Below are 26,026 nucleotides of genomic sequence, written 5' to 3' on the forward strand. Positions count from 1 at the left end.
AAAACCCAGGAGGAGATCTCAAGTTTCTTACCTGTGGCAGCTGCTTGCCATCCAACTGAGAAGGGAGTCCTCACCTGCACGCTGTAGATCTGCACTGGGCTGTTGTTATCTAGCCCAGCCTTCCAGGACAACACAGCAGTAGTGCTAGAAACATGTTCAACTTTAACATCTTCAGGTGGACCTGGCGGGCCTGATATGATTAGCAGTTTAAGGTGAAGGTATTAGGAAGAGAAGATTCTCTGCTGGAGTGGGTTGGGCAACTCCTACTTTGTCAAGTCAGTGGAATTAGTCATGAAGTTGCAGTTTCACAAAACCTTCCCTAAATGCCTTTCCCCCCCCCTTCTAATTAATGTGTTGCATTCTTCTGATTAATGAGGAGTTTGGAGTCAGGAAAATGAATGTCTTTATGGTACTGCCACAGAAACTACAAACAAGGGAACAACTCTGTCTTCTATTTTTTGTCTGACAAAGAAAGTTACCCAATATTGTCTTTTGCTGAACCAGTCAACAATTTCAGATTCCTTAGGGCATTTAATCCAAACTGGGGCTGGGGGGAGGATGCAAACTGGTGCAGATCCCTGATTTCTGCTAGGGTTTAGAGGATCTGCTCCCATCACATGGAGCAAAGCTGGAGGTGGGTAGGTTCAGACTGGACGTGAGGAGGAAGTTCTTCAGCATGAGAATGGTGAGAGACTGGAATGGGTTGCCCAGGGAGGTGGTTGAGGCCCCATCCCTGCAGGTGTTTAAGGCCAGGCTGGATGAAGCTGTGGGCAGCCTGATCTAGGCTAGGGTGTCCTTGCCCATGGCAGGGGGGGTCAAACTAGATGATCCTTGTGGTCCCTTCCAACCCTGACTAATTCTATGATTCTACAGCATGGCAGTTAAATGATTCATTAGTTGTCCATAGGAAATAATTTGTCAAATTATCTCCAAATAGTGGAAAGGAATCAAGTTTTTGGTTGTTGTTTTTGTTGTTGCTGTTTGTTTGTTCCCAGTCTGCAGAGTGACCCAGAGATACCCAGCAAGCAGCTGGTGACAGTAGAATCATAGAATCATAGAATCAACCAGGTTGGAAGAGACCTCCAAGATCATCCAGTCCAACCTAGCACCCAGTCCTGTCCAGTCTACTGAAAGTAGAGAACTTCTCTTATGCCCTGGCCATATTTCATAGAATCATTGTAGAAAGGTTTGGTTTGGAAAGGATCTTAAAGATCACCCAGTTCTGACACCCTTGCCATAGGCAGAGGCACTTTCCACTAGACAAGGTTGCCAAAGGTTCTATCCAACCTGGTCCTAAACACCTCCTGGGAGGTGGCACCCACAACCTCCATGAGCAATCTGTTTCTGTGTCTTCCCACCCTCACTGCAAAGAATGTCTTCCTAACCCTCAGTCTCAATCTCTCCTCTTGTGCTGGTTTGAGGCTAATTGGAATATTTTGCTGAGAGGAATGAAATCCTTAGCAGTGAGAAGAAAGAAAAACACCCATCAGTAGCCTCTATCACTCATTCTTCTGCTGAGAAACACAACCAGTCAAAATATAGATGAGACACTCACTGCTCACACACTGCTCAGTTAGCTCTCACTCCTGGCTGGGCCATCTCTCTGGCTGCCCCTGTTGTTGCCTCTGCCTTAACTCTAATCCCACCTAACCCTTTCTCCTCTAACCTCTTTGTTATCTTTTTGGCTTCTCACCTCAGATCTCCAGATTTATCAGTGAGATATATGTGGGTTGATCTGTTTATTTCTGAAGAGAGGGAAAGAGGGAAGAGGAAGGGGGTTTGGGTCAGGAGCCCTCCTGGGGACTCTAATTTCTGGGAGGGGTATTGTGTTTCTGTAGTACTTCCAACTTGTATATAACTGTATATATTTGTGTATATATCTGCTTGTAAATTGTGCTGAGCTGTAAATAGAGCTTCATTCCTTAACTTCCAGCTGGCTGAGTCTAGTCTGGGTGCTTTCAAAGGAGTGGGAGGGTAACATCCAGACCATCACACCTCTTCCAGCTTAAAACCTTTGTCCTATCACTACTAACCCTTGCAAAAGGTCCCTCTCCAGCTTTCTCATAGCTCCCCTTCAGATATTAAACCTGTGTGGCCAGATATTTTACCCTCCAAAATGTTCATGGCAGAACTGCACAGATCTATCTTGGTTAGCTGCATGTTAGGATCAGGCTAGCCAGAATCTCAATCCAATTTTGATGCCAAAGGTCTGCCATAGAGACCATCTCACTACTGAAATGTGGGGAGAGAATCACTTAAACAACAGCTGGTGGGGGAGAACTTCTGATGCCTGCAGAAGATAGATGTGTCTACATCTAACAGACATACCTCTGACAATTATATCTGCTGCTGCAGATTGGCTGTCTAAAGCTGTTTGTGCCGTGCACACATACTTCCCAGAATGATGCAGATGAATATTTCTTATCATCAAATCCCCAACAGATTCCTGGAGATACAAAGAAAGTAAACTAATCACTCACAACACACTGGACAGTTTGGGTTGTTTTTTTTTTGTTTTTTTTTTTTAATAAATTGCTCAATATTAATAAAAAATTCAGCTTTGGAATTAAAATATTCATAGCTGTCATCAGTTTCTTTCATGTGGACATTTTTATTACAGCTTCACAAATAACTCAAGCTGCTTTATGAAGTTTAAGAAAGAACAAAATAAATGGCTTCAGCCCTTGTAAAGGAGCAGTGATTTGCCACAGAAACACAGAATTATTCAGGCTGGTACAGGCCTCTGAGATCATCCAGTCCAGACTGGGACCTAACACCACCACATGGACTAGACCATGGCACTAAGTGCCACATCTAATCTTGTCTTCATAGAATCAAAGAATCAGAGAATCAACCAGGTTGGAAGAGAGCTCCAAGCTCATCCAGTCCAACCTAGCACCCAGCCCTGCCCAACCAGCCAGACCATGGCACTAAGTGCCCCAGCCAGGCTTGGCTGCAACACCTCCAGGGACAGTGACTCCACCACCTCCCTGGGCAGCCCATTCCAATGCCAATCACTCTCTCTGCCAACAACTTCCTAACAACATCCAGCCTTTACCTCCCCTGACACAACTTGAGGCTGTGTCCCCTTGTTCTATTGCTAGTTGCCTGGCAGCAGAGCCCAACCCCACCTGGCTACAGCCTCCCTTCAGGTAGTTGTAGACAGCAATGAGCTCTGCCCTGAGCCTCCTCTTCTGCAGGCTGCATATCCCCAGATCCCTCAAGCCCTCTTCACAGGGCTGTGCTCCAGGCCCTTCACCATCTTTGTCGTCCTTCTCTGGACACCTTCCAGCACCTCAACATCTCTCTTGAATTGAGGAGCCCAGAACTGGTCACAGCACTCAAAGTGTGGCTTGACCAGTGTTGAGTCTTAGACCCCTTCAGGGACAGCAACTCCATGATCTCCCTGGACAGTCCATTCTGGTGTCTAATTTCCCTTTCCATGAGGAACTGCTTCCAAACATCCAACCTAAACCTCCCCTTCAGGCCATGCCCTCTTGTCTTATCACAAGTTGCCTGGGAGAAGAGCCTGAGCCCAACCTTACTACAACTTCCCCTCAGGTAGTTCATAGAATGGTTTAGGTTGGAAGGGACCTCAAAGCTCAGCCAGTTCCAACCCCCTGCCATAGGCAGGGACACCTCCCACTAGAACAGGTCACTCAAGGCCTCATCCAGCCTGGCCTTGAACACCTCCAGGGAGGTTGTGGAGCACAGAAGCACCCAATGTGATCAAAGCTCCACAACCTCCCTGGGCAACCTGTGCCAATGTCTCACCACCCTTACTGCAAAGAATTTCTCCCCAATCTCCAGTCTGTCCTTTTCCATCTCAAAGCTTTTTCCTCCTTTGCCTTTGAAAAAGTCCCTTCCTGGCTTTTTTGCAGCCCACTTCAGGCACTGGAATGCTGCTCTAAGGTCACCCTGGAGCCTTCTCTTCTCCAGGCTGAACAGCCTCAACTCTGCCAGCCTGTCCCCACAGGACATGTGCTGCAGCCCTCTGATCATCTTTGTATTTTTCACTCCTCTTTAAACCACAGCTGAACACCTGGTGGAACACATTAAAATACATTGATTGCTCCAAGATTTTGGTGTGCTCTATCCCCATGATTAAGAAGAATTTGTACCAATTTCTCTCTCATGTGGACTCAACCAGAGCTGGAGGACATGAAAAGAGAGATGGTTTAGATAAACATTTCTAAGAGCAGAGCATGAAATGACTTTGCTCTGACCTCTGAGATCAGAGCATCCACAACCTCCCTGGGCAACCCATTCCAGTGTCTCACCACCCTCACCGTCAAGAACTTCTTCCTAACATCCAGTTTAAATCTCCCCTCAGCCAGTTTAAACCTATAGTTAGATAGAAATAGGGCTGAAAGAACGATGATAAATACTTGGCTCATCCAAAACCAGGCCAATTGGTTCATTAAGCCCTAAGTGGGTTAAGAAACTTACCCTTCCAATTCTCTCAAAGTGATGTATTCCTCTGGTAAAATCAATTCTATTGCCATTGAACGCCCACGTGAACACCACATCAACAGAGGGGTCGTGAGACACCTGGCAGGGAAGGACTATGCTTTCTCCAACTGTTGCATCCATGTCAGAAGGTGGAACAGTAATCACAGTCCTTTCTGTGGAGACAAAAATAAAACCCCCCAACCCATAATAATGTCCTCCTTTTTATTATTATTATTATTATTATTATTAAAATGCTTTATAAAAATAGTAGCTTTTGAATGGCTTTTGTACCCTTGGGGAAATGATTGAAAATTGGCCCAAATGGTCCATATTAGAGCAGATTATCTGTAATGGAGTGATGGTTTGGGAACACTCTTACCTGTCAGCAGCCCATTACGTTGGCAGTGCCAACACAATGTGCACGCTGCGAGCCTGGCAGAGCCAGCAGATGTCAGAGGCAAGATGCTAAATTAGCCCTGGGTTACTTTGGAAAGCCCCAAGTCAACAGAAAGGATTTCAGCTCTCAGACCTCATTATTAAGCCTGTTAAAAATATGCCCAGGGTTTTTTAAGCTTGAATTTAAAAAAAAACCCCAACTTTCCTCCCAAGAAACTGCAGCAGAAGCAGAATTGCTGCTCATCTCTGCTCACTTTGTGCACTAAGATCCTTAATCTATATTAATGTTAGTGGTAGTTTACCACAGTGTTGCTTATGTTCCAGCTTGAAAGGAATCTTCCACAGGCAGGGAAGCTATTTCTATAAGCTTTTTTTTTTTAACCCCTTCCAAGAAATGAAGTTGCAGCTCTTATTAAGGGAAGTGGCAGCTTGCTGAAGGGGAGAGAGAGAGGTTTATATAAGCTCCACGTTTTTGATGCTACTCTGCTCTCTTCAGACCCCACCTGGAGTAGTGTGTGCAGTTCTGGAGCCCCAAAACAAGAACATAGAAATGTTGGAGTGGGTCCAGAGGAAGCCATGAAGATGCTGAGAGGGCTGCAGCAGCTCTGCTATGAGGACAGGCTGAGAGAGCTGGGGGTCTGCAGCCTGGAGAAGAGAAGGCTTCAAGGAGACCTTGGAGTGGCCTTGCAGTATCTGAAGGGGGCTACAGGAGGGCTGAGGAGGGACTATTGACAAGATCCTGTAATGACAGGACAAAGAGTAATGGTTTTAAACTGGAAGAGGGAAGATTGAAACTGAATGTTAGGAAGAAGTTGTTTGCAGTGAGGGTGGTGAGACACTGGCACAGGTTGCCCAAGGATGATGTGGATCACAGAACCACAGAATGAGTTTGAATCTCTCCTCAGATTTCTCTGCTTACTTTGATTGCTCCTCACAGCCATGCAAAGCTCTGGCTGTGGCAGCTCCATCAGTCTGCCTGAAGTCAAGGACTGCAAAAGAATGTGAGGGCCTCAGATGACTGTCTTAAAGACACTCCATCATTAGGTTAGAGAAATCTCTTCCTCTCCCTGGAAGCAGTGTGTCAGATGCAATAAATTCCAGGTGATTCAAGGGCCACCCTCTTTTGTTGGCACAACTCCACTGACTTCAGCACAGGCTGGCAAGAGACTTGGCTCCATAAATCTCAGATGAAGTAAATCCATTGTGAAGCACAGGTAACTTGAGAGGGCAATTTCAAAAAGTATCTGGGAACTGCAGAGAACTTCCACAAAGTTTTCTTTCCTTGATTCCCCTTCTTGCACTTGTGCTCACTGCATGATTAACACTTGGAGGAGAGAAAGTCTACTCCCTGCAAAAATGTTTGCATGTGTTCAAAGAGGCAAAAAAGAAATAATATCCTGATATACATGAAAAATGGAAAGTTGCTTTTGGGATAGATGGGCTGCCCAGGGAGGTGGTGGAGTCATCATCCCTGGGGGTGTTCAAGGAAAGACTGGATGAGGCACTTGGTGCCATGGTCTGGCTGACTGGCTAGGGCTGGGTGCTAGGTTGGGCTGGATGATCTTGGAGGTCTCTTCCAACCTGCTTGATTCTATGATTCTATGATTCTCCTTCCCACTAGCAGGTCAATCTTCTGGCCTGCTATGGCTCTCCAAGCTCTTCCTTCAGAGTCATCTTGTCAGACTCTCTCTTTCTTTAAACCTCTAAACCACACACATCTCTGCCTTGAGCTCTTAAAGCCAATGAAATACAACATTGGAGAAGCAAAGCCTTCCCCTGGCTGCCACAATCGACCTCAAAGTAGAAGTTCTACATTGCTCTGAGTGTTTATGACTCACTTTCTTCCAGACTCCATCTGGGTTTTGTCTGCTCCCTCTTTAGTTGTGCAGCAGAGACGCCTCCACGCATATTCTCTCATAAATGATGCAGAAGGTTACACCTGGTTTACAAGAGGGTGTTGAAGGGTCTGGCATGTCAGCCTGGGCTGTCTCCAACCTTATGTAGCCTCTGGCTCTGACCTGTGTAGTGGAGCTGGGAGAACAAGGGAGTGGGAACTGGCTTGTCTGAAATCACTGCAAAACTCAGCTCCTCAGCTCCTGTCACCTGCAAGGTGTAACTGACCCTGGAATAGGGAGGATTGGCCCTAACAAGGCTCTCCTACAATGTCAATCAATTAGATGGTCAAGAGGATGTTCCTTGAGCCTTCCACTGGCCAGGTCATAGTATCATAGAAATGAGAGAGGACTGTTTGGTTAAGGTATCTTCAAGCAATATTAGTTTTTAGGGGGTCTTTGTTTCAGTTAGAATGGAGGAAGGAACCAAGGCAAAACTACCACTGGAGAAGTTAGGTTCAAATAGTTACTTAAAACCTGCCTTGTAAAAACTATACCAAAGAGGAGAGCTTTAGTGTGTATGTGTCAGCCAGCCTAAAATTGACAGTAGGAGTGAAACTTTATCTAGATACATGTAAAGAGTGGTTACAGGGTGCAGCCTTGAAGTTGCTTGGATAGATTCCCTAGTGCATAGAATCATAGAATCAGCCAAGTTGGAAGAGACCTCCAAGATCATCCAGTCCAACCTAGCACCCAGCCCTAGCCAATCAACCAGATCATGGCACTAAGTGCCCCAGCCAGGCTTGGCTTCAACACTTCCAGTGACTCCACCACCTCCCTGGGCAGCCCATTCCAATGCCAATCACTCTCTCTGCCAACAGCTTCCTCCTAACATCCATCCTAGACCTCCCCTGGCACAACTTGAGGCTGTGTCCCCTTCTTCTGGTGCTGCTTGCCTGGCAGAAGAGCCCAACCCCACCTGGCTACAGCCTCCCTTCAGGGAGATGCAATGAGCTCTGCCCTGAGCCTCCTCTTCTGCAGGCTGCACACCCCCAGCTCCTTCAGCCTCTCCTCACAGGGCTGTGCTCCAGGGCCCTCCCCAGCCTTGCTGCCCTTCTCTGGACACCTTCCAGCACCTCAACATCTCTCTTGAATGGAGGAGCCCAGGACTGGACACAGCACTCAAGGGTTGGTCTGAGCAGTGCTGAGCAGAGGGGCAGAAGAACCTCCCTTGTCCTGCTGCCCACACTGCTCCTGAGCCAGGCCAGGATGAGCTCTTCACTCCCAGTTATTTTGACTGTCTTGTTTAAAGATGAGTTCAGTATATCTGCTTTGCAGTGCTTTGGTGAGAGCCCAGAGATAACCTCTGAGTTGGGTATTCTGCCAAAACTGCAAATCAAGGCTTTTATACCAGGGATAAAACTCACCTTTTCTGCTTGACTCACTCAGCTTGACTAGAACTTTGTGCCACTACTGTTTGGGGTTTTTTTGCCAAGTACTCCCTGTCAATCAAAAAATCTCTTTAAAACATCTACCCTTCACAAGTCCCTCATCACTTCTACTGTCATAAGGCTTAGTGTCACCTCCTTTTCTAGCTCCTGCTTCTCTGCACTGGCTGGCTGCTCAGGAGGATGGGTGCATTTTGACTCCTACAAAGCATCATGTACAATTACAGCGTTCCATAAATAAGTAAAACACCATAAATAAAATCAATTTACTTCCATGGAAAGGTCAAAGTAAGACTAAGCAAGAATGATACAAACAAGGCTGCAGAGAATTTGCAGTCAGATTCAATAGTTGCATTCTAAAACCCATAGAATAGGAATAGGAAAATCCTGTCTTGAAGCCTCCATCAAAGGCAGTCATCTATTGCAGAGGAAGGGGCCATTAGCTCCAGTTGGCTGTAATGAAACTGGTTGGGAATGTTTAGAAACTTCTCTTCATCAGAAGGTTCCAATAATATTATTGGTGCCTCGTTAGGTCTGTTGTGTAACCTCTTGTGTCATTGTTTGGTCACACATTCAAAGAGATCAGAAATCACAGGCTCACAGGCTCACAGGATGGCAGGAGTTGGAAGGGACCCAAAGAGATCATCCAGTCCAACCTCACTGCCAAAGCAGGACCACACCATCCAGCTCAGGTCACACAGGAACACATCCAGACAGGCCTGGAAAGGCTCCAGAGAAGGAAACTCCACAACCTCTCTGGGCAACCTGTGCCAGGGCTCTGTGATCCTTACAGGAAAGAAGTTCCCCCTTGTGTTGAGCTGGAACCTCCTGTGCTGCAGCTTCCATCCATTGCTGCTTGTCCTATCTCAGGGAGCAGTGAGCAGAGCCTGTTCCCCCCCTCCTGTCCCCCAGCCTTCAGATATGCATAAACATTGATTAAATCCCCTCTCAGTCTTCTCTTGTCCAGACTAAAATAAGAAATAAGAGATTCATAATTGTGGTAAGAGAAAGTTATTAGCAGGAATAAAAAAATCCAAAGATCTTTCATTTGTGACCATCTAAGGAGCATAAAAGATAAGGATTTTGAAATGAATGTGTTGTATGGAACCTCTCCAGTGACCTGGTATTTTGGAGTATCAGAACATAAAGGTTCTTACAACACATCATCTATGTGGCATATAATTGTTATTGTTATACAAAGTCTGCTCTTTTATTGGCAGGAATCTATTTGCCTCCAGCAAACAAGGACTGGCAAGTGTCCTTTGTTATGTGTTGTGTGTGAGGTATGGCTTTTAGTAGTTAACAGAACCAAAAACATCCATTTTATTGTGTGGACTGGGTCCAGAGGAGAGCAACAAGACTGGTTAAGGGTCTGGAGGAGAGGCTCAGGGAGCTGAGGCTGTCTAGCCTGGAAAAGAGGAGACTCAGAGGGGACCTTATCACGCTCTACAACTACCTGAAGGGAAGCTGTAGGGAGGTGGGGGTCAGGCTCTTCTCCCAAGACAAGAAGGCATGGCCTGAAGCTGCACCAGGGGAGTTTAGGTTGGATGTTAGGAAGCACTTCCTCATGGAAAGGGAAATTAGACACTGGAATGGGCTGCCCAAGGAGGTGGTGAAGTTGCTGTCCCTGCAGGTGTTTAAGGCAAGACTGGATGTGGGACTTAGTGCCATGGTCTGGTTGATGTGGTGCTGTTAGGTCATAGGCTGGACTGGATGATCTCAAAGGTCTGTTCCAGCCTCGCTAATTTTGTGATTCTTTTAGCCTGCTCATGTCCAGTGACACCACAGACATGGAGTGGGTTCATTTGTGTGACATTGTCTGCTTCTATTATGGCCTTGCCTTTAAGACTTCCACCCCAAATACTCTTAAAAGCTTCTTAAAAGCTCTTAGTTCCACATCTATCTATCTATCTATCTATCTATCTATCTATCTATCTATCTATCTATCTATCTATCTCTATCTATCTATCTATCTATCTATCTATCTATCTATCTATCTATCTCACTTAGCCACTGCAGACAGGCATTACATGGCAAATCCCATTCCAGAGGAGAAAACAGAGGAGATGTTGAGGCTGCTGGAGGTATAATAAAGACTTCTCACACAAAGAATAAGCAACCCAATGAGCAGCAATAAACTTAATTTGCACATTAGATATGCTTTTCCAAGTTCTGACATTTCAGTTGAAAATAATGCTGAAGCAATGAGGCCTATAATTGAACAGCCAAAACTTCTCCAGAGGGGAAACAAAAACAAATGTTCCCTGCAAACAAGAGTGTTTTTACACCCTGTTGTTACTCGGGGTTTTGATAAACTTCAGAAATGCCAAAGATGATATTTTTGTCATCTTTTAATGGGACTTCCCCACGTTGCTCCATCAGGTGGGATGGATGGGATAGGTTGCGATGAGATTGCACAAAGCCAAGTGCAGGGTTCTGCACTTTGGCCACAACAATCCCAAGCAGCGTCACAGGCTGGAGACAGAACAGCTGAGAGCAGCCAGGCAGAGAGGGAGCTGGGGATGCTGGCAGAGAGGAGCTGAAGAGGAGGCAGCAGTGCCCAGGTGGGCAGCAGAGCCAATGGCATCCTGACCTGGACCAGGAACAGTGTGGGCAGCAGGACAAGGGAGGTTCTTGTGCCCTTGTGCTCAGCACTGCTCAGGCCACCCCTTGAGTGCTGTGTCCAGTTCTGGGCTCCTCAATTCAAGAGAGATGTTGAGGTGCTGGAAGGTGTTTGGAGAAGGGCAACAAAGCTGGTGAGGGGCCTGGAGCACAGCCCTGTGAGGAGAGGCTGAGGGAGCTGAGGGTGTGCAGCCTGCAGCAGAGGAGGCTCAGGGCAGAGCTCATTGCTGCCTGCAGCTGCCTGCAGGGAGGCTGTAGCCAGGTGGGGTTGGGCTCTGCTGCCAGGCAAGCAGCAACAGAAGAAGGGGACACAGTCTCAAGCTGTGCCAGGGGAGGTCTAGGCTGGATGTTGTTAGGAAGTTGTTGTCAGAGAGAGTGATTGGCATTGGAATGGGCTGCCCAGGGAGGTGGTGGAGTGGCTGTCCCTGGAGGTGTTGAAGCCAAGCCTGGCTGGGGCACTTAGTGCCATGGTCTGGTTGGTTGGCCAGGGCTGGGTGCTAGGTTGGGCTGGATGAACTTGGAGGTCTCTTCCAGCCTGGTTGATTCTCTGGTTCTAGGTGAAATACTAGAGAGCCTTAATGAAGTCAGAGCTGTCTCCACCCTAAACTCCTTGTTTTATTCATTGCTAGCTCTGCTGTAACATCAGCTCAGAGCACGCACTGCACTGCATCAATGCTGACTGCACTTTCCTAACGTGATCATGAAAAAGATCTTTGCCAGGTGCAGTAGGTTAGGGAGGAGGTTGTGCCTGCAGGCTGCAGGAGCAAAAGCAATGAAAACAAGAATATTAAGAAAAGGGGGGGGGGAAAAGAGAGCCTTACAAATTACATTTAATAATGTGCTCTTGTAACTACAGACATTATTACTGTTAGCTGTTGTGCAGAACTGATCAATAGGCTTACTGTAAGCTCAGAAGTTTCACTTTTTAACTTGTTCTCATTTAAGATCAACAAATGTTTGGGAGAGAAAACTTTGGCATTGTGGAGATAGTGCAGAGCACAGAGGGGAAGAAAGCCAAAGCATACTAAGATTGCCTCAGTTTTGCTTTCCCCCCTCCCACTTTCTGTCAGTGATCAGAGATCAGAGCAAAGTCATTTCATGCTCTGCTCTTAGAAATGTTTATCTAAACCATCTCTCTTTTCATGTCCTCCAGCTCTGGATGAGTCCACATGAGAGAGAAACTGGTACAAATTCTTCTTAACAATGGGGATAGAGCACACCAAAATCTTGGAGCAATCAATGTATTTTAATGTGTTCCACCAGGTGTTCAGCTGTGGTTTAAAGAGGAGTGAAAAACGCAAAGATGATCAGAGGGCTGCAGCACATGTCCTGTGGGGACAGGCTGGCAGAGTTGAGGCTGTTCAGCCTGGAGAAGAGAAGGCTCCAGGGTGACCTTAGAGCAGCATTCCAGTGCCTGAAGTGGGCTACAAAAAAGCCAGGAAGGGACTTTTTCAAAGGCATGTAGTGATAGGAGACAAATGCTTTGAGCTGGAAAAGGGCAGATTTAGACTGGAGATTGGGGAGAAATTCTCTGCAGTAAGAGTGGGGAGACACTGGCACAAGTTGCCCAGAGAAGTCATGAATGCCCCCTCCCTGGAGGTGTTCAAGGCCAGGTTGGATGAGGTCTTGAGCAAACTAATCTTGAGCATACTGGAAGATGTCTCTGCCCATGGCAGGGGTTTGCAACTAGATGATCTTTGAGGTCCCTTACTACCCAAACCTTTCCATGAATCCATGAATACTCCAGGGCAGATGCCCCCTACCCCATGCAGAACATCACTGAACTAGGACCAGAGCTGGAGTGTGTGCAGAAGCTCAGCCAAAGCTGCACTTCTGAGGGGAAGGATTACCCTGCAGCCCATACCTGTGCCCTATCAGTGGTACTGCAGAGTAAATACCAGTTGTAATCATAGAATCAACCAGGCTGGAAGAGACCTCCAAGATCATCCAGTCCAACCTAGCACCCAGCCCTAGCCAGTCAACCAGACCATGGCACTAAGTGCCTCAGTCAGGTGCTTCTTGAACACCTTCAGAAATATTCAAGGCATAAACTCAGGCTTGGCACAGGCTTGGGCATCCCAGAGAGCAGCTGTCAGTGTTAGCACTGCCTGGCACAGGCTTGGGCATTCCAGTGAGCAGCTGTCAGTGCTAGCACTGCCTGGCACAGGCTTGGGCATCCCAGTGAGCAGCTGTCAGTGCTAGCACTGCTTGGCACAGGCTTGGGCATCCCAGTGAGGTGCTGTCAGTGCTAGCACTGCTTGGCACAGGCTTGGGCATCCCAGTGAGTTGCTGTCAGTGCTAGCACTGCTTGGCACAGGCTTGGGCATCCCAGTGAGGTGCTGTCAGTGCTAGCACTGCTTGGCACAGGCTTGGGCATCCCAGTGAGTTGCTGTCAGTGCTAGCACTGCTTGGCACAGGCTTGGGCATCCCAGTGAGGTGCTGTCAGTGCTAGCACTGCTTGGCACAGGCTTGGGCATTCCAGTGAGCAGCTGTCAGTGCTAGCACTGCTTGGCACAGGCTTGGGCATCCCAGTGAGTTGCTGTCAGTGCTAGCACTGCTTGGCACAGGCTTGGGCATCCCAGTGAATCAAAGAAACATTCCTAATTTTCACCAAGCAAACACAGACCAAAGGAAATATCAAAGTACCTTTTACAATCAGGTTCCCAGAATTTCTGGCAGTTCCAAACTGGTTTGTTGCTATGCAAGTGTACATCCCTGCATCTGCTTTGGTGATGTTGTAGAGCCTGAGACTGCCATCCTCGAGCAAGCTGACCCTGGGGAACAGAAATAAACAAGCAGCAGAGAAGAGTAGAAGGCTTCTGTTACAGGAGCTGTACCAGAAATGCTACTTTCAATATTTAAGCAGTCCCATTCTACTCTTCTTTTGTTTTAACTCTCCTCCAGCAAGCTGAATATTTAGCAACCACTTTTTACCTCTGCTTATTATTGATTTTTCTATCAGGAATGCTAAATTGCCAGGCTGGAGCTGATCAGTGACTTACCCAGTTGACTTTCTTGAAGCAAAACGTGGAGTCTCAAGAGAAAGAAAGAAGCCCCCAACCTGTTAGCTAATTATCCTGTATTTTACCACGGGGGGGGGCTTTTTCCATCTGCTCCCAATGCTCCTCTGCCACACTAATGTAGTGTCTGAGCCCAGCTGCCTCTGCAATTTTGTCAGGATTATTAAAAGATATTAGCTGAGATGCTGAAATGCTATCCCACAAGCCAAGGAGCCAAATCAAATCTATCTCTGCCTCTTAGGCCCTTCCAAACCACCTTATTAGCCACTGTGTTGTTTACAGCAGTTTGCAGACTATTGCCTGAATTGCATTTGATAGCAATTTCAGGGCCACTCTTGGGGTTTATGGCCAAAATGAATTTCTAAGCTTGTTCCTATGCTTCTTCATGTCAATGAGATGCTTTAGGATGCTTATGTTGTGGCATATATTATCCACAGGTAAGCTTCCTCTGCCTGCCTGGCACCTTTTTGCTTTTACTCACAAGGGAAACACTTCAGGCTTGGGAAACTTTCTTCACAAATACACTGAACCTCTCTGTCAAAGGTAGAGAATTCCCAAATGGAAACTGAGTTAGGTAAGAAACAAACTTTTGGGACAGAAAATAGTATCATCCTGTGAAGTTTTGTTCATTTTGTGTTGGTTCTTCCACCCATCAGTTGGCAGTTGGTAGATGTAGCAAGAGAAGCAGGAGGTAGGTGGAGGAGATTTCAGTGAGGTGAGTGATGGTCAGGAGGTAGGTGGAGGAGATTTCAGTGAGGTGAGTGATGGTCAGGAGGTAGATGGAGATTTCAGTGAGGTGAGTGATGATCAGGAGGTAGATGGAGATTTCAGTGAGGTGAGTGATGGTCAGGAGGTAGATGGAGGAGATTTCAGTGAGGTGAGTGATGATCAGGAGGTAGATGGAGATTTCAGTGAGGTGAGTGATGGTCAGGAGGTAGATGGAGGAGACTTCAGTGAGGTGAGTGTTGGTCAGAAGGTAGATGGAGGAGATTTCAGTGAGGTGAGTGTTGGTCAGGAGGTAGATGGAGATTTCAGTGAGGTGAGCGTTGGTCAGGAGGTAGATGGAGGAGATTTCAGTGAGGTGAGTGTTGGTCAGGAGGTAGATGGAGGAGATTTCAGTGATGTGAGTGTTGGTCCAGAGGTGAACGTGGTGGTGTTGGGTTGATGGTTGGACTGAATGATTTTAGAGGTCTTTTCCAAACATCATGATTCTGATTGTACATTGAATCTCTTGATCATTTCTGATGATTTCTGACTTTAGAAGAGGGACAACGAGCAGGTGGCCAGGAGAGCCAGTGCATCCTGGCCTGGGTCAGACACAGTGTGGCCAGCAGGACACGGGAGGTTCTTCTGCTCCTGTGCTCAGCACTGCTCAGGCCACCGCTTGAGTGCTGTGTCCAGTTCCAGGCTCCTCTATTCAAGAGAGATGTTGAGGTGCTGGAAGGTATTGAGAGAAGGGCAGCAAGGCTGGGGAGGGGCCTGGAGCACAGCCCTGTGAGGAGAGGCTGAGGGAGCTGGGGGTGTGCAGCCTGCAGCAGAGGAGGCTCAGGGCAGAGCTCATTGCTGCCTGCAGCTGCCTGCAGGGAGGCTGTAGCCAGGTGGGGTTGGGCTCTGCTGCCAGGCAGCCAGCAACAGAAGAAGGGGACACAGTCTCAAGTTGTGCCAGGGGAGGTCTAGGCTGGATGTTGTTAGGAAGTTGTTGTCAGAGAGAGTGATTGGCATTGGAATGGGCTGCCCAGGGAGGTGGTGGAGTGGCTGTGCCTGGAGGTGTTGAAGCAAAGCCTGGCTGGGGCACTTAGTGCCATAGTCTGGTTGATTGGCCAGGGCTGGGTGCTAGGCTGGGCTGGCTGAGCTTGGAGGTCTCTTCCAACCTGGCTGATTCTATGATTCTCTGTTTTTATGAAAGCCATGGAGCTCCTGAAGGTTTCATGAAGATGAAACCCTCAGATGGGAGGAGCTGTTCCCAAATGCCTCTTTCTTACACTTGACAGCATCCAGCTGTAAGTCACGACGGGAAAGCAGACTTCATTCATTCCACCACTCACAGGAGTGCCTTCTGTTTTTATCATCCTCTTTTAATTGACATTTAAACCTAATACCAAGAAGCCTTTATTTTTTTTTTTTATATAAAGACAATGCCTAATTCATGCATCCCAGCTTGGGTGTTTAATATTTATCCCTAACAACACGAGATTGGATGATGCAATGAATTATTAAAGGGAACGAACAATAACAAGAGCAGGAGTTGAAGCTGGCAGCAATATCATAGCCATTAAACACACAAAAACATCACAGTGTCTTGCTGCTGGTGTTTATGTGCTTGTAGCTAGATGTGTAACATGCATTAGACCTTTTTCTGCCTCCTGTTACATGCTCTCAGCCTCTCAGCTGGTGAAAACAAGTTCTAGATTTGGGGTTCTGGTGGTCTTCTCACTTAGGCACCCAAAACTCTTGTCTCCCATGCCTATCTGACCATACCAGGCTGAAGGATCTGCTTCTGATCAGGGCAGGGGTGGATGTGGAACCCCTCAGCTTTGAGGACAGGCTGAAAAGAGTTGAGGTTGCTCAGCCTGGAAAAGAAAAGGCTCCAGATAGAACTTCTTGTGGCCTTGCAGTGTTTAGAGGGGCTGAACAGAAAGCTGAGAACAGACTTTTTGGCAGGGCATGCTGTGACAGGACAAGAGGTGATGGGTTTAAACTCAAAGGGAGATTTAGACTACAGAAAGATTTAGAGAGGGAGGAGGGAGGGGTTGGAGGGGTTGGGGTGTGAAACACTGACCCAGGTTACCCAGAGAGGTGGGAAATGCCCAATCACTGGAACCATTCCAGGTGTGCTAGTTTGAGCCTAGCTGGAATATTTTGGTGAGAAGAATGAGATGCTAGGCTATGAAAAGGAACCAGTGGTGATGGCTACACACTCATAGGCTTGCTGGGATGGATAAGAGCAAGAACACAAACAGAGATAACAGAGTTGCTGTGTGTCTCTGGCTGCCTGCACTTTTCTCCCTGGCCTGCTTTCTGTGTAACTAATCCTTTTGCTTTCTAATCCCCCTGGCTGATCCAAAACTCACCTTGAACATAAAGCAAAGTCTGGGATAAGGTAGAGGGGTGGACAGGAGGGGGAAGGGTGGTTGTGAGTCCTTCCTGGGGACTTTGGTTTCTGGGAGGGCTGCTGTGATTCTGTATTACCTTTAACTTGTCTGTTTCTGTCTATAGCTGTATAGATTGTAGCTATCTGCTTGTATCTTGTGCTAAGCTGTGAATATAAAGCTTCAACCCTTAACTTCCAACCAGCTGAGTCTAGTCTGGGTGATTTCATAAGAGTAGGGGGGTGGGTAGCACCCAAATCATCACACCAGGTCAGGTTGTTTGGGACTCTGAGCAACCTGCTCTAGTTGCAGATGTCCCTGCTGGATGTGAGGGTTGGACTGGTGAGTAGGTTCAGGCTGGATGTGAGAAGGAAGTTCTTCAGAATGAGAGTGGTGAGAGGCTTGAATGGGTTGCCCAGGGAGGTGGTTGAGGCCCCATCCCTGCAGGTGTTTAAGGCCAGGCTGGATGAGGCTCTGGCCAGCCTGATGTAGGGTAGGTTGGAACTGGCTGATCCTTGTGGTCCCTGCCAACCCTGACTGATTCTGTGATTCTATGACTGGATGAGCATTAAAGATCCCTTCCAACCCACACCAGTTTGTGATTCTATGATTCAATCATTTAGTTATGAGTAAAGCTCAAATGTCCCCATGGTGGCAAGCACTTTGTTACTAGGGTGTGGAACTGAGAGGGGAAGGGATTTAGGCTTGAATGAAAAATCTATGTTTCCTTGGCAATAATCACCAGGTACTGCAGCAGTTGTTCATGTGCAATTTGTAGCACAATGAGAAAATAAGTTTGGGTTTCATAATCCATCACATAGCCACATTAAACTGGAGAGGAGCAAAATACGAAGCAGCAGAGCACAGTCTTCAATGTAATGATACAGCAACTAAATGAGATTTTATAGATGAGGAAGGATGAGTAAGCTTGAAAGAATTGAGCATTGCTGCTGCCTTCCCAATGCTCTTCATCAAAATCACAGGACTGCTCCAGTTGGAAAACACCTCTAGGACATTTGAGTCCAACCCTCAAGTCTGAGATCACCATGGCCATTAAATCGTATCCCAAAGTGCCATGGCCACAGGTCTCTTGAACACTTCTCAGGGCAGCAACTCCACCACCTCCCTGGACAGCCTGTTCAATGCTGGAGCATTCTTAGAATCATAGAATCAACCAGGTTGGCAGAGACCTCCAAGCTCATCCAGTCCAACCTAGCACCCAGCCCTGGCCAATCAACCAGACCATGGCACTAAGATCCTGAGCAGCTGGCTGAGGAGTCACATGAAGAGGGAGGGTGATGCTCAAAATCTATTAAAACTTTGAATCCAGGGTTCATAAATGCTCTGCTTTTTGCATGACAGCAAGTGTATAGAATCCACCATCATAAATCAGTCAGGTTGGAAGAGACCTTCAAGCTCAGCCAGCCCAACCTAGCACCCAACTCTATCCAATCAACCAGACCATGGCACTAAGTGCCCCAGCCAGGCTTTGCTTCAACACCTCCAGGCACAGCCACTCCACCACCTCCCTGGGCAGCCCATTCCAATGGCAAAAAGCTCTTGCAGGAAAGACATTATTCCTAGTCTCCAACCTAAACTTCTCCTGGTACAATTTCAGGCCATCTCTTCTCCTTCTGTCACCTGATGGTAGGAAGAAGAGCCCAACTCCCACCTCAGCCCAGCCTTCTTTCAGAGAGCTGTAAAGAGCAGCCCTCTCCTCTGCAGAATAAACAATGCCAGTTCTGCCATCTGCTCTTCACCAGCCCTGATCTCCATACCCTTCCCCAGCTTTGTTGTCCTTCTCTGGATATGTGGCAGACCCTCAGTGTCCTGCCTGTATTGAGGGGCCCAAAACTGAACCCCGTGTCTGAAGTGCAGCCTCATCGGTGCTCAGCAGGGGGGGATCATTTCCCTCCTCCTGCTGGCCCTTCGTAAAGGGTTAACCCTCCTGGGGGTGGCTGAACCTGACCCCAGGTGTAGTGGTTAGCCCACTCCAACTTCTTGTCTAGCCCCTATAAAACCAGAACTTTCTGTTTCTCTCTTTGCCCTCCCTGCCTGCCTGCTAGCACCACCCCTGTTCCTGCTGCTCCTGTTTTGCCATGTGGCCATCCTACCACATGGTGGGACCACCCTTTCCTGAACCTGCCTCCATCCCTTGCCATCAATCTAGTTGTATATATATTTTTGTACCTTGTTTCCCTTCCCTTTATCTCTTTGTAACTCCTCTTTCCTTAAATACCTTTTATTTATTGCTGAAGTTCTTCTTCCAACTTCCAAATGGAAGCAAGACTATTCTTTGGGGGTTTTTTACTCCTTTTTCCTCTCTTCATCTAATTCCTTTCTTTCCAAAAGGGGGAGAGGGGGAGGCATCCTATTCATGTATTGTTCTGTTAGGTATTTGAGTCTCTAAGAAGCTTAAATCAGACCAATACACCTAGGGATGCATCTCTCAGCACAGGGATACACCTGAGGACAGCATTTGAAAGGCAGGCTTAAATGTGAAGCAAGATTTGCAAACGTTCCTCTTCTGCCTCTGCAATTCTCTTTGCATTAATGATGCATTTCTTCCTATCTCCTTGCAGCAGCCAGAAGAAAACACCCTCATTAAGAAGTGCTGGTGATAAAATGGTTGATTCAATTGACTGGGTATCTAACATATGGTGGCTTCATCAAACAGTATCAAAGGAGACTCAAGTGTGAATCAGAAAATGTTCATAAATTGGGGACCTGAGTAATAAGTTCTAACAAGCTTCTGTAGTGTCTTTCTCACCATCAAATATTGATGCTCTGTTATTTTTATTGCAGCTGCACCTATGAGCTCTAGGTACAAATCAGAAACCAGAAGTGTGCATGAGGCAAAAGCAGACAACCCTGCTCCTCAGGAGTGACCTATATAAAGAGACTGGAAAAAATTAGTCCTTAAAGACACAGAATGATAAAGAGGTGATCCACTGAATGCAGAGGCTCTGTGCTCAGGCCCTGATGGCTTTCTGGCTAGTGCTTTTTCACTGAAGTTTAGTTGCAGGCAATCACTAAGGTTGGAAAAGACCTCTAAATACAGCAAGTCCAACCATTGGCTTGACACCACCATGCCCAGTGAGCCCTGTCCCAAAGGGCCACATCTCCATGTTTGCTAACAGCTGCAGCACTGGGCAGCCTCTTCAATGCCTGACCACTCTTTTACTTAACAAATGTTTCCTAATACCCAACCCAAACCTCCTCTGGTGCAACCTGAGGCCATTTCCCATTGCTTGTTCCTTGAGAGAAGAGACAGCTCCCACACCTGGCTCCAACCTCCTTTCAGGGAGTTGTAGAGAGCAATGATAGGTTGTGATAGGTTGGACTAGATGGTCTTGGAGGTCTCTTCCAACCTGGTTGATACAATGATAGTGAGATTTCCCCCAGCCTCTTTTTCTTCAGGCTGAACATCCCTAGTTCCCTCAGCTGCTCCTCATAAACCTTGCCTTGCTCTGTGTTCTTCATTAAGAATTGGATAATTTGAAGCCTCCTGATTTATCCACTAAGAGCAGTTTGTACCCACTCAAGAGCTGACGAGGCAATGCTTGATCTGAAGTAATGCTTGTTCTGAAACAATATTTCAATGGCTGGGCAGGCTGAGGATGGAATGGCTCATTCAGTGGATCAAAACCAGCTTAGGAAAGAGAGACCAGGAGCTAATAAAAGCTTCAGAGTTGTCTGAAACAGAGGTCAGGCTACCTGAAGACAATTAGGGAGCTAGCAATAAATAAGAGACTCAGGCAGAATTTATGTAAAAGCACAAAGGACTGCAGAGAAATTGGTTAACAGGGAAAGGAATTAAAGAAAAAAAGAAAACCAAACCAAAAAGTGATTTCCAGCTCTACTGAGGCTCATGTCAGGAGAGGGATGAGAAAGCAGAGCACAGCAGAAAATCAAGAGGATGCATGTCAAAAGCATGGGGGATAAAAGGAGCAATGTGAAATACCAACCCTGTTGGTATAAACTTCCTGAGAACCATGAGTACTGCATCCAGTTCTGGAGCCCCTATGACAAGAGGGATGTGAAGATGCTGGAGAGTGTCCAAAGCAGGGCCACGAGGATGCTCAGAGGGCTGCAGCAGCTCTGCTGTAAGGAGAGGCTGAAAGAGTTGGGGCTGTTCAGTCTGGAGAAGAGGAGGCTCCCAGGTGACCTTCTTGTGGCCTTCCAGGATCTGAAGGGGGCCTACAAAAAATCTGGGCAGGGACATTTTAGCCTCTTGGAGAGTGCCAGGACTGGGGAGTATGGAGCAAAGCTGGAGGTGGGGAGAGTGAGGCTGGATGTGAGGAGAAAGTTATTGAGCATGAGAGTGGTGAGAGGCTGGCAGGGGTTGCCCAGGGTGGTGGTTGAGGCCCCATGGCTGGAGGTGTTTAAGGCCAGGCTGGATGAGGCTGTGGGCAGCCTGCTCTAGGGTAGGGTGTCCCTGGGCATGGCAGAGGGCTTGGAACTGGCTGATCCTTGTGGTCCCTTCCCACCCTGACTGATTCTATGATTCATGACTTCACCCCATGGGTGAGTTCAGGGAGCTGCACTCTATCCTCTTCCCTTTGTCTTTCAAATAGTGGAACTGTGATGCTAAAGGCAGGAGAAATATCTCCTTTAATGGGCTCCAGATCAGGCTCTAAAAGGTGATTGAAAAGCAAGCTGTGAAACGCTCATCTCACCTGCTGGGAGGCTTACTGAAAACTGTTACTTCTGACAACAATTTAGGCTAGAGAATAGAACCTTTAGCATTTGCATCAGAAGGCAAGGTAGTGCCAAGCACTATGGCAGGCAGAAAAGTTTAGCTTGCCCAATAGAACCCAAGTAGAACATTTTGTCTGCTTGGAAAACTGGACTGCTCTGCCTAGGTGAGTGCCTCTTAAGGGATACAAAGCAAAAGATCTGCGGCAGATCTGACGAACTCATCCTTGTGAAACAAGCAGGAGGAGGGAAAAAGATGTGAGCTACTCAGGACACAGGTGTTAGATACCCAGTCAATTGAATCAACTATTTTATCACCAGCACTTCTCAATGAGGGTGTTTTCTTCTGGCTGCTGCAAGGAGATGGGAAGAAATGCATCATTAATGCAAAGAGAATTGCAGAGGCAGAAGAGGAACGTTTGCAAATCTTGCTTCACATTTAAGCCTGCCTTTGAAATGCTGTCCTCAGGTGTATCCCTGTGCTGAGAGATGCATCCCTAGGTGTATTGGTCTAATTTAAGCTTCTTAGAGACTCAAATACCTAACAGAACAATACATGAATAGTCTACAACTACCTGAAAGGAGGCTGTAGCCTGGTGGGGTTGGCCTCTTCTCCCAGGCAAGTAGCAACAGAAGAAGGGGACACAGTCTCAAGTTGTGCTGGGGGAAATATAGGCTGGATGTTGTTAGGAAGTTCTTCACAGAGAGAGTGATTTGCATTGGAAGGGGCTGCCCAGGGAGGTTGTGGAGTCACCATCCCTGGAGGTGTTCAAGAAAAGACTGGATGAGGCACTTGATGCCATGGTCTGGTTGATTGGCCAGGGATGGGTGCTAGGTTGGACTGGATGATCTTGGAGGTCTCTTCCAACCTGGTTGATTCTATGATGCCTTCCCCTCTCCCCCTTTTGGAAAGAAAGGAATTAGATGTAGAGAGAAAAAAGGAATATCCCCCCCCCCCAAAGAATAGTCTTGCTTCCATTTGGAAGTTGAAAAAAGAACTTGAGCAATAAATAAAAGGTATTTAAGGTAAGAGGAGTTACAAAGAGATGAAGGGAAACAAGGTACAAATATATATATACAACTAGATTGATGGCAATGGATGGAGGTAGGTTCAGGAAGGGGTGGTCCCACCATGTGGAAGGATGGCCACGTGGCAAAGCACATGTGTTCATTAGCTCAGCTCTAGTTTAAATTTCCCAGTGACTCAAACATAGCTAATAGAACCAATAACAATTTACAGGGTGCCTTTCCCTCTCCCCCCCCCCCCCCCCCCCCCCCACACACACTTTTTCAAAGAAAAGGAGTTAAATGTAGAGAGGAAAAGGTAAACTACACCCAAATAAATAATCTCACTGGGATTTGGAAGTTAAGAGAGAAAACTTGATCAATAAATAAAAGGTATTTGAGGCAGGGGAGTTACAAAGAGGTGTAGGGAAGGGAAAACATGATGCAGAATATATATACACAGCCAAATTGATGGCAATGGGTTTTGGCCACCTCGGGGACTGATGGCCCCATGGTAAAACAAAGAGCAGCAGGAACAGGAGGGTGATGCTGTCAGGCACGGGGGCAGGGCAAGAGCAAATGAAACAGGCAGTTGCTTTGTTTTTATAGGGGGCTATCTGGAAGTGGGAGTGGGGGAGTAAGGCTCAGAACCACCTCCGGAGAGAAGTCAGGAGGACCTGGGGTCAGGGTCAAGACCACTCCCCCAGGAAGATGAACCCTTTACATTTGTAAGGCCCTGTTGCAGCAAGGCATTGCTTAAGCATAAGCCTGACTCCAAACTTGCAGCTCTGACTTAACAAAACGCTGCAATTTCTATCAGGCTGCTGCTGATGTCTCTGTTCCTGCCTGGATTGCACAGGTGCTACCTCTGGGTAAGGAGCTCAATTAAACCAAGTTGCCATGAGAAAAAGAAGAGATGAAAATCCACATATATAAATCCATGAGAAGTTCCTGCACACAAGGGCTAATTAGAGGCAGTCAGAAATAAAGCAGACATTCTGTGTGTGTCGACAAAATGATGGATTTCTTGGATGGCTTTCACTTCATATGGATCATGAGAGCATAAGATTACACTTAAAGCCAAATTTTCCATCTGCAGAGTGCCCACCCTCGCCTGGCCAGAGGATGAAGGCAAGGTAAGGATGCAGAGCAGGTACCATAGTCCTGTCCCAGTGCTGAGTATCATGTAAGCCATAGTCTGGATGTAGAGGTGGTGCCATTTGATACAGGATGAAATCTGTCTTCAGCAGTGAATCACAGAATGGTGAGGATGGGAAAGAACTCTTGGGATCATCCAGTCCAACCCCCCTGATAAAGCAGGGGCACACACAGTAGCTTGCCCGGGATCACAATGTCCAGGTGGGTTTGGAATCTCCCCCAAGAAGGAGACTCCAAACCTCTCTGGGCAGCCTGCTCCTGGCCTCTAGCACTGTCATGGCAAAGAAGTTTATCCTCACAATCAGATGGAAGCTCCTGTGCTCTGGTTTCCAACTGCCCCTTGTTCTGTCACTGGACACCACTGAATCCTGGAATCACAGAAACATCCAGGTTGGCAAAGCCCTTCAGGATCACCAAGTCCAACCTCTAACTCTGCAAGATTCTCCCTAAGCACCACATCCAAACGACCCTTAGACACATCCAGGGTGGGTGACTCAACCACCTCCAGACTGAAGAGTCTGGCCTCATTCTCTTGACTCCTGCCATTTAGCTACTGATGGGCACTGAGGAGTTCTAAAGATACATTAATTTGGATTCATCGATGAATCCAAAGCCCTCTGAGCCTCTGCAAACCTTTAGTCCCACAACAGTTTGTGAGAAGTTTATCTTGGTTTGTTTAAGCACAGAGTAATTGATGTCCTTTTGTTTGCTTTCCATCTACTCATCCCATTGGATTGATCCACAGCCCTGTCCTCTCTGGCCAACTCTCTTAGCATACAAATCAGCATTGTATGGAGGTAGAGTCGTAGAATCAGTCAGTGCTGGAAGGGACCACAAGGGTCATCTAGTGCCAGCCCCCTTGCCATGGGCAGGGACACCTCACACTAGATCAGGAAGAGTACTGTGTGTCCAGTTCTGCTGGAAGGTGTCCAGAGAAGGGCAGCAGGGCTGGGGAGGGGCCTGGAGCACAGCCCTGTGAGGAGAGGCTGAGGGAGCTGGGGGTGTGCAGCCTGCAGAAGAGGAGGCTCAGGGCAGAGCTCATTGCTGTCTACAACTACCTGCAGGGAGGCTGTAGCCAGGTGGGGTTGGGCTCTGCTGCCAGGCAGCCAGCACCAGAACAAGGGGACACAGCCTCAAGCTGTGCCAGGGCAGGTCTAGGCTGGATGTTGTTAGGAAGTTGTTGTCAGAGAGAGTGATTGGCATTGGAATGGGCTGCCCAGGGAGGTGATGGAGTCATCATCCCTGGAGGTGTTGAAGCAAAGCCTGGATGAGGCACTTAGTGCCATGGTCTGGTTGATTGGCTAGGGCTGGGTGCTAGGTTGGACTGGATGATCCTGGAGATCTCTTCCAACCTGGTTGATTCCATGATTCTATGAAATCAAAGAGCCTGCCCAAGGTCTGCTGGAGCCCAAACTTTGTGTCATGATCCAAAGGAAAAGTTTACAAGGTATCTGCAGAAGACATGAGGCTGGTGACAGCTCATTAAAATTGTCACACATGCTTTGAAATTAAAGAACCAGGGAAACCAAGCAGGCATGATAGCTACAGCTTTTAATTAACCAGGCCAAACAACCTATCTTCAAAAGTGTTGTCTCATGTGAACAAAAGATTGTTGTTGGCTACTTGCTTTGATCTCGAGAGCATGAAAGGATAATATGTATTTAACACAAGCTGATGGAGAAATGAAAGCCGAGAGAAGCAAGAGGTGGCAACTCATTAGACTTTTTTAAGTGCAGCAGAGGTAATGTTTGTGTCCAGCTATGCTGTTCAGCCAGTCTCTTCAGGAAGAAGTGGGGTTTTAATTCAGGGATGTGAACTGCATCAATTCAATGCAGGAAACATCTTTGAAATCCCCATCAAAAGTGGTGGATTGATGTAAAACTGGAGGTGCGGCAAGCCTGCTTCTGCAGATTCCAGCCCTGCCAGTGGGGCACAAAACAATTCTTTGTGAAATGGAGTCACCCTGATACTTGATGCAAATATTCACTCTTCTCCAGTCTGCCTCCAACATCAACTTTCTGCCACCTTCTAATGCCATTGAAGTCTCTGTCGTAGTGCTGCGCAGATTAAAAAGGACCATTCTGGGTCTGATGAAACCAGAGGCAAAGCAATTGGTAAATCTGAGACTTCCTCTCTGAAACCCTGTTTTCTCAGCCTCCCTGAGAGCAGAGCCACTCTTGATTTCACAGGCTGTGATTGCTGACAAGTTTCCTCAGAGATGCCAGTGGACATTGAGAGGGTGACTGAGTAGTTTACCAAAGAATCACAGAATCATCGAGGTTGGAAGAGAGCTCCAAGCTCAGCCA

The 26,026-nt window shown here is 47.2% G+C and overlaps 1 protein-coding gene across 3 annotated transcripts in view; it reads right to left on the reverse strand.

Moving 5' to 3' along the window:
- The window catches only part of CNTN6 (contactin 6), a 207,244-nt gene that overhangs the window by 20,705 nt on the left and 160,513 nt on the right, over nucleotides 1–26,026 (reverse strand). For 2 of the 3 annotated variants that reach the window (XM_064156175.1, XM_064156174.1), the window contains exons 12-15: nucleotides 13,397–13,524; nucleotides 4,450–4,625; nucleotides 2,329–2,446; nucleotides 32–190 (exon numbers count right to left, since the gene is read on the reverse strand). In XM_064156175.1, coding sequence (XP_064012245.1) covers nucleotides 32–190; nucleotides 2,329–2,446; nucleotides 4,450–4,625; nucleotides 13,397–13,524 — 581 coding nt within the window. The remainder of the gene's footprint in view (nucleotides 1–31; nucleotides 191–2,328; nucleotides 2,447–4,449; nucleotides 4,626–13,396; nucleotides 13,525–26,026) is intronic. The other variant, XM_064156176.1, reaches the window with a different exon arrangement.

The sequence above is a fragment of the Pogoniulus pusillus genome, chromosome 16 (assembly GCF_015220805.1).
Source record: "Pogoniulus pusillus isolate bPogPus1 chromosome 16, bPogPus1.pri, whole genome shotgun sequence".
NCBI lineage: Eukaryota > Metazoa > Chordata > Aves > Piciformes > Lybiidae > Pogoniulus > Pogoniulus pusillus.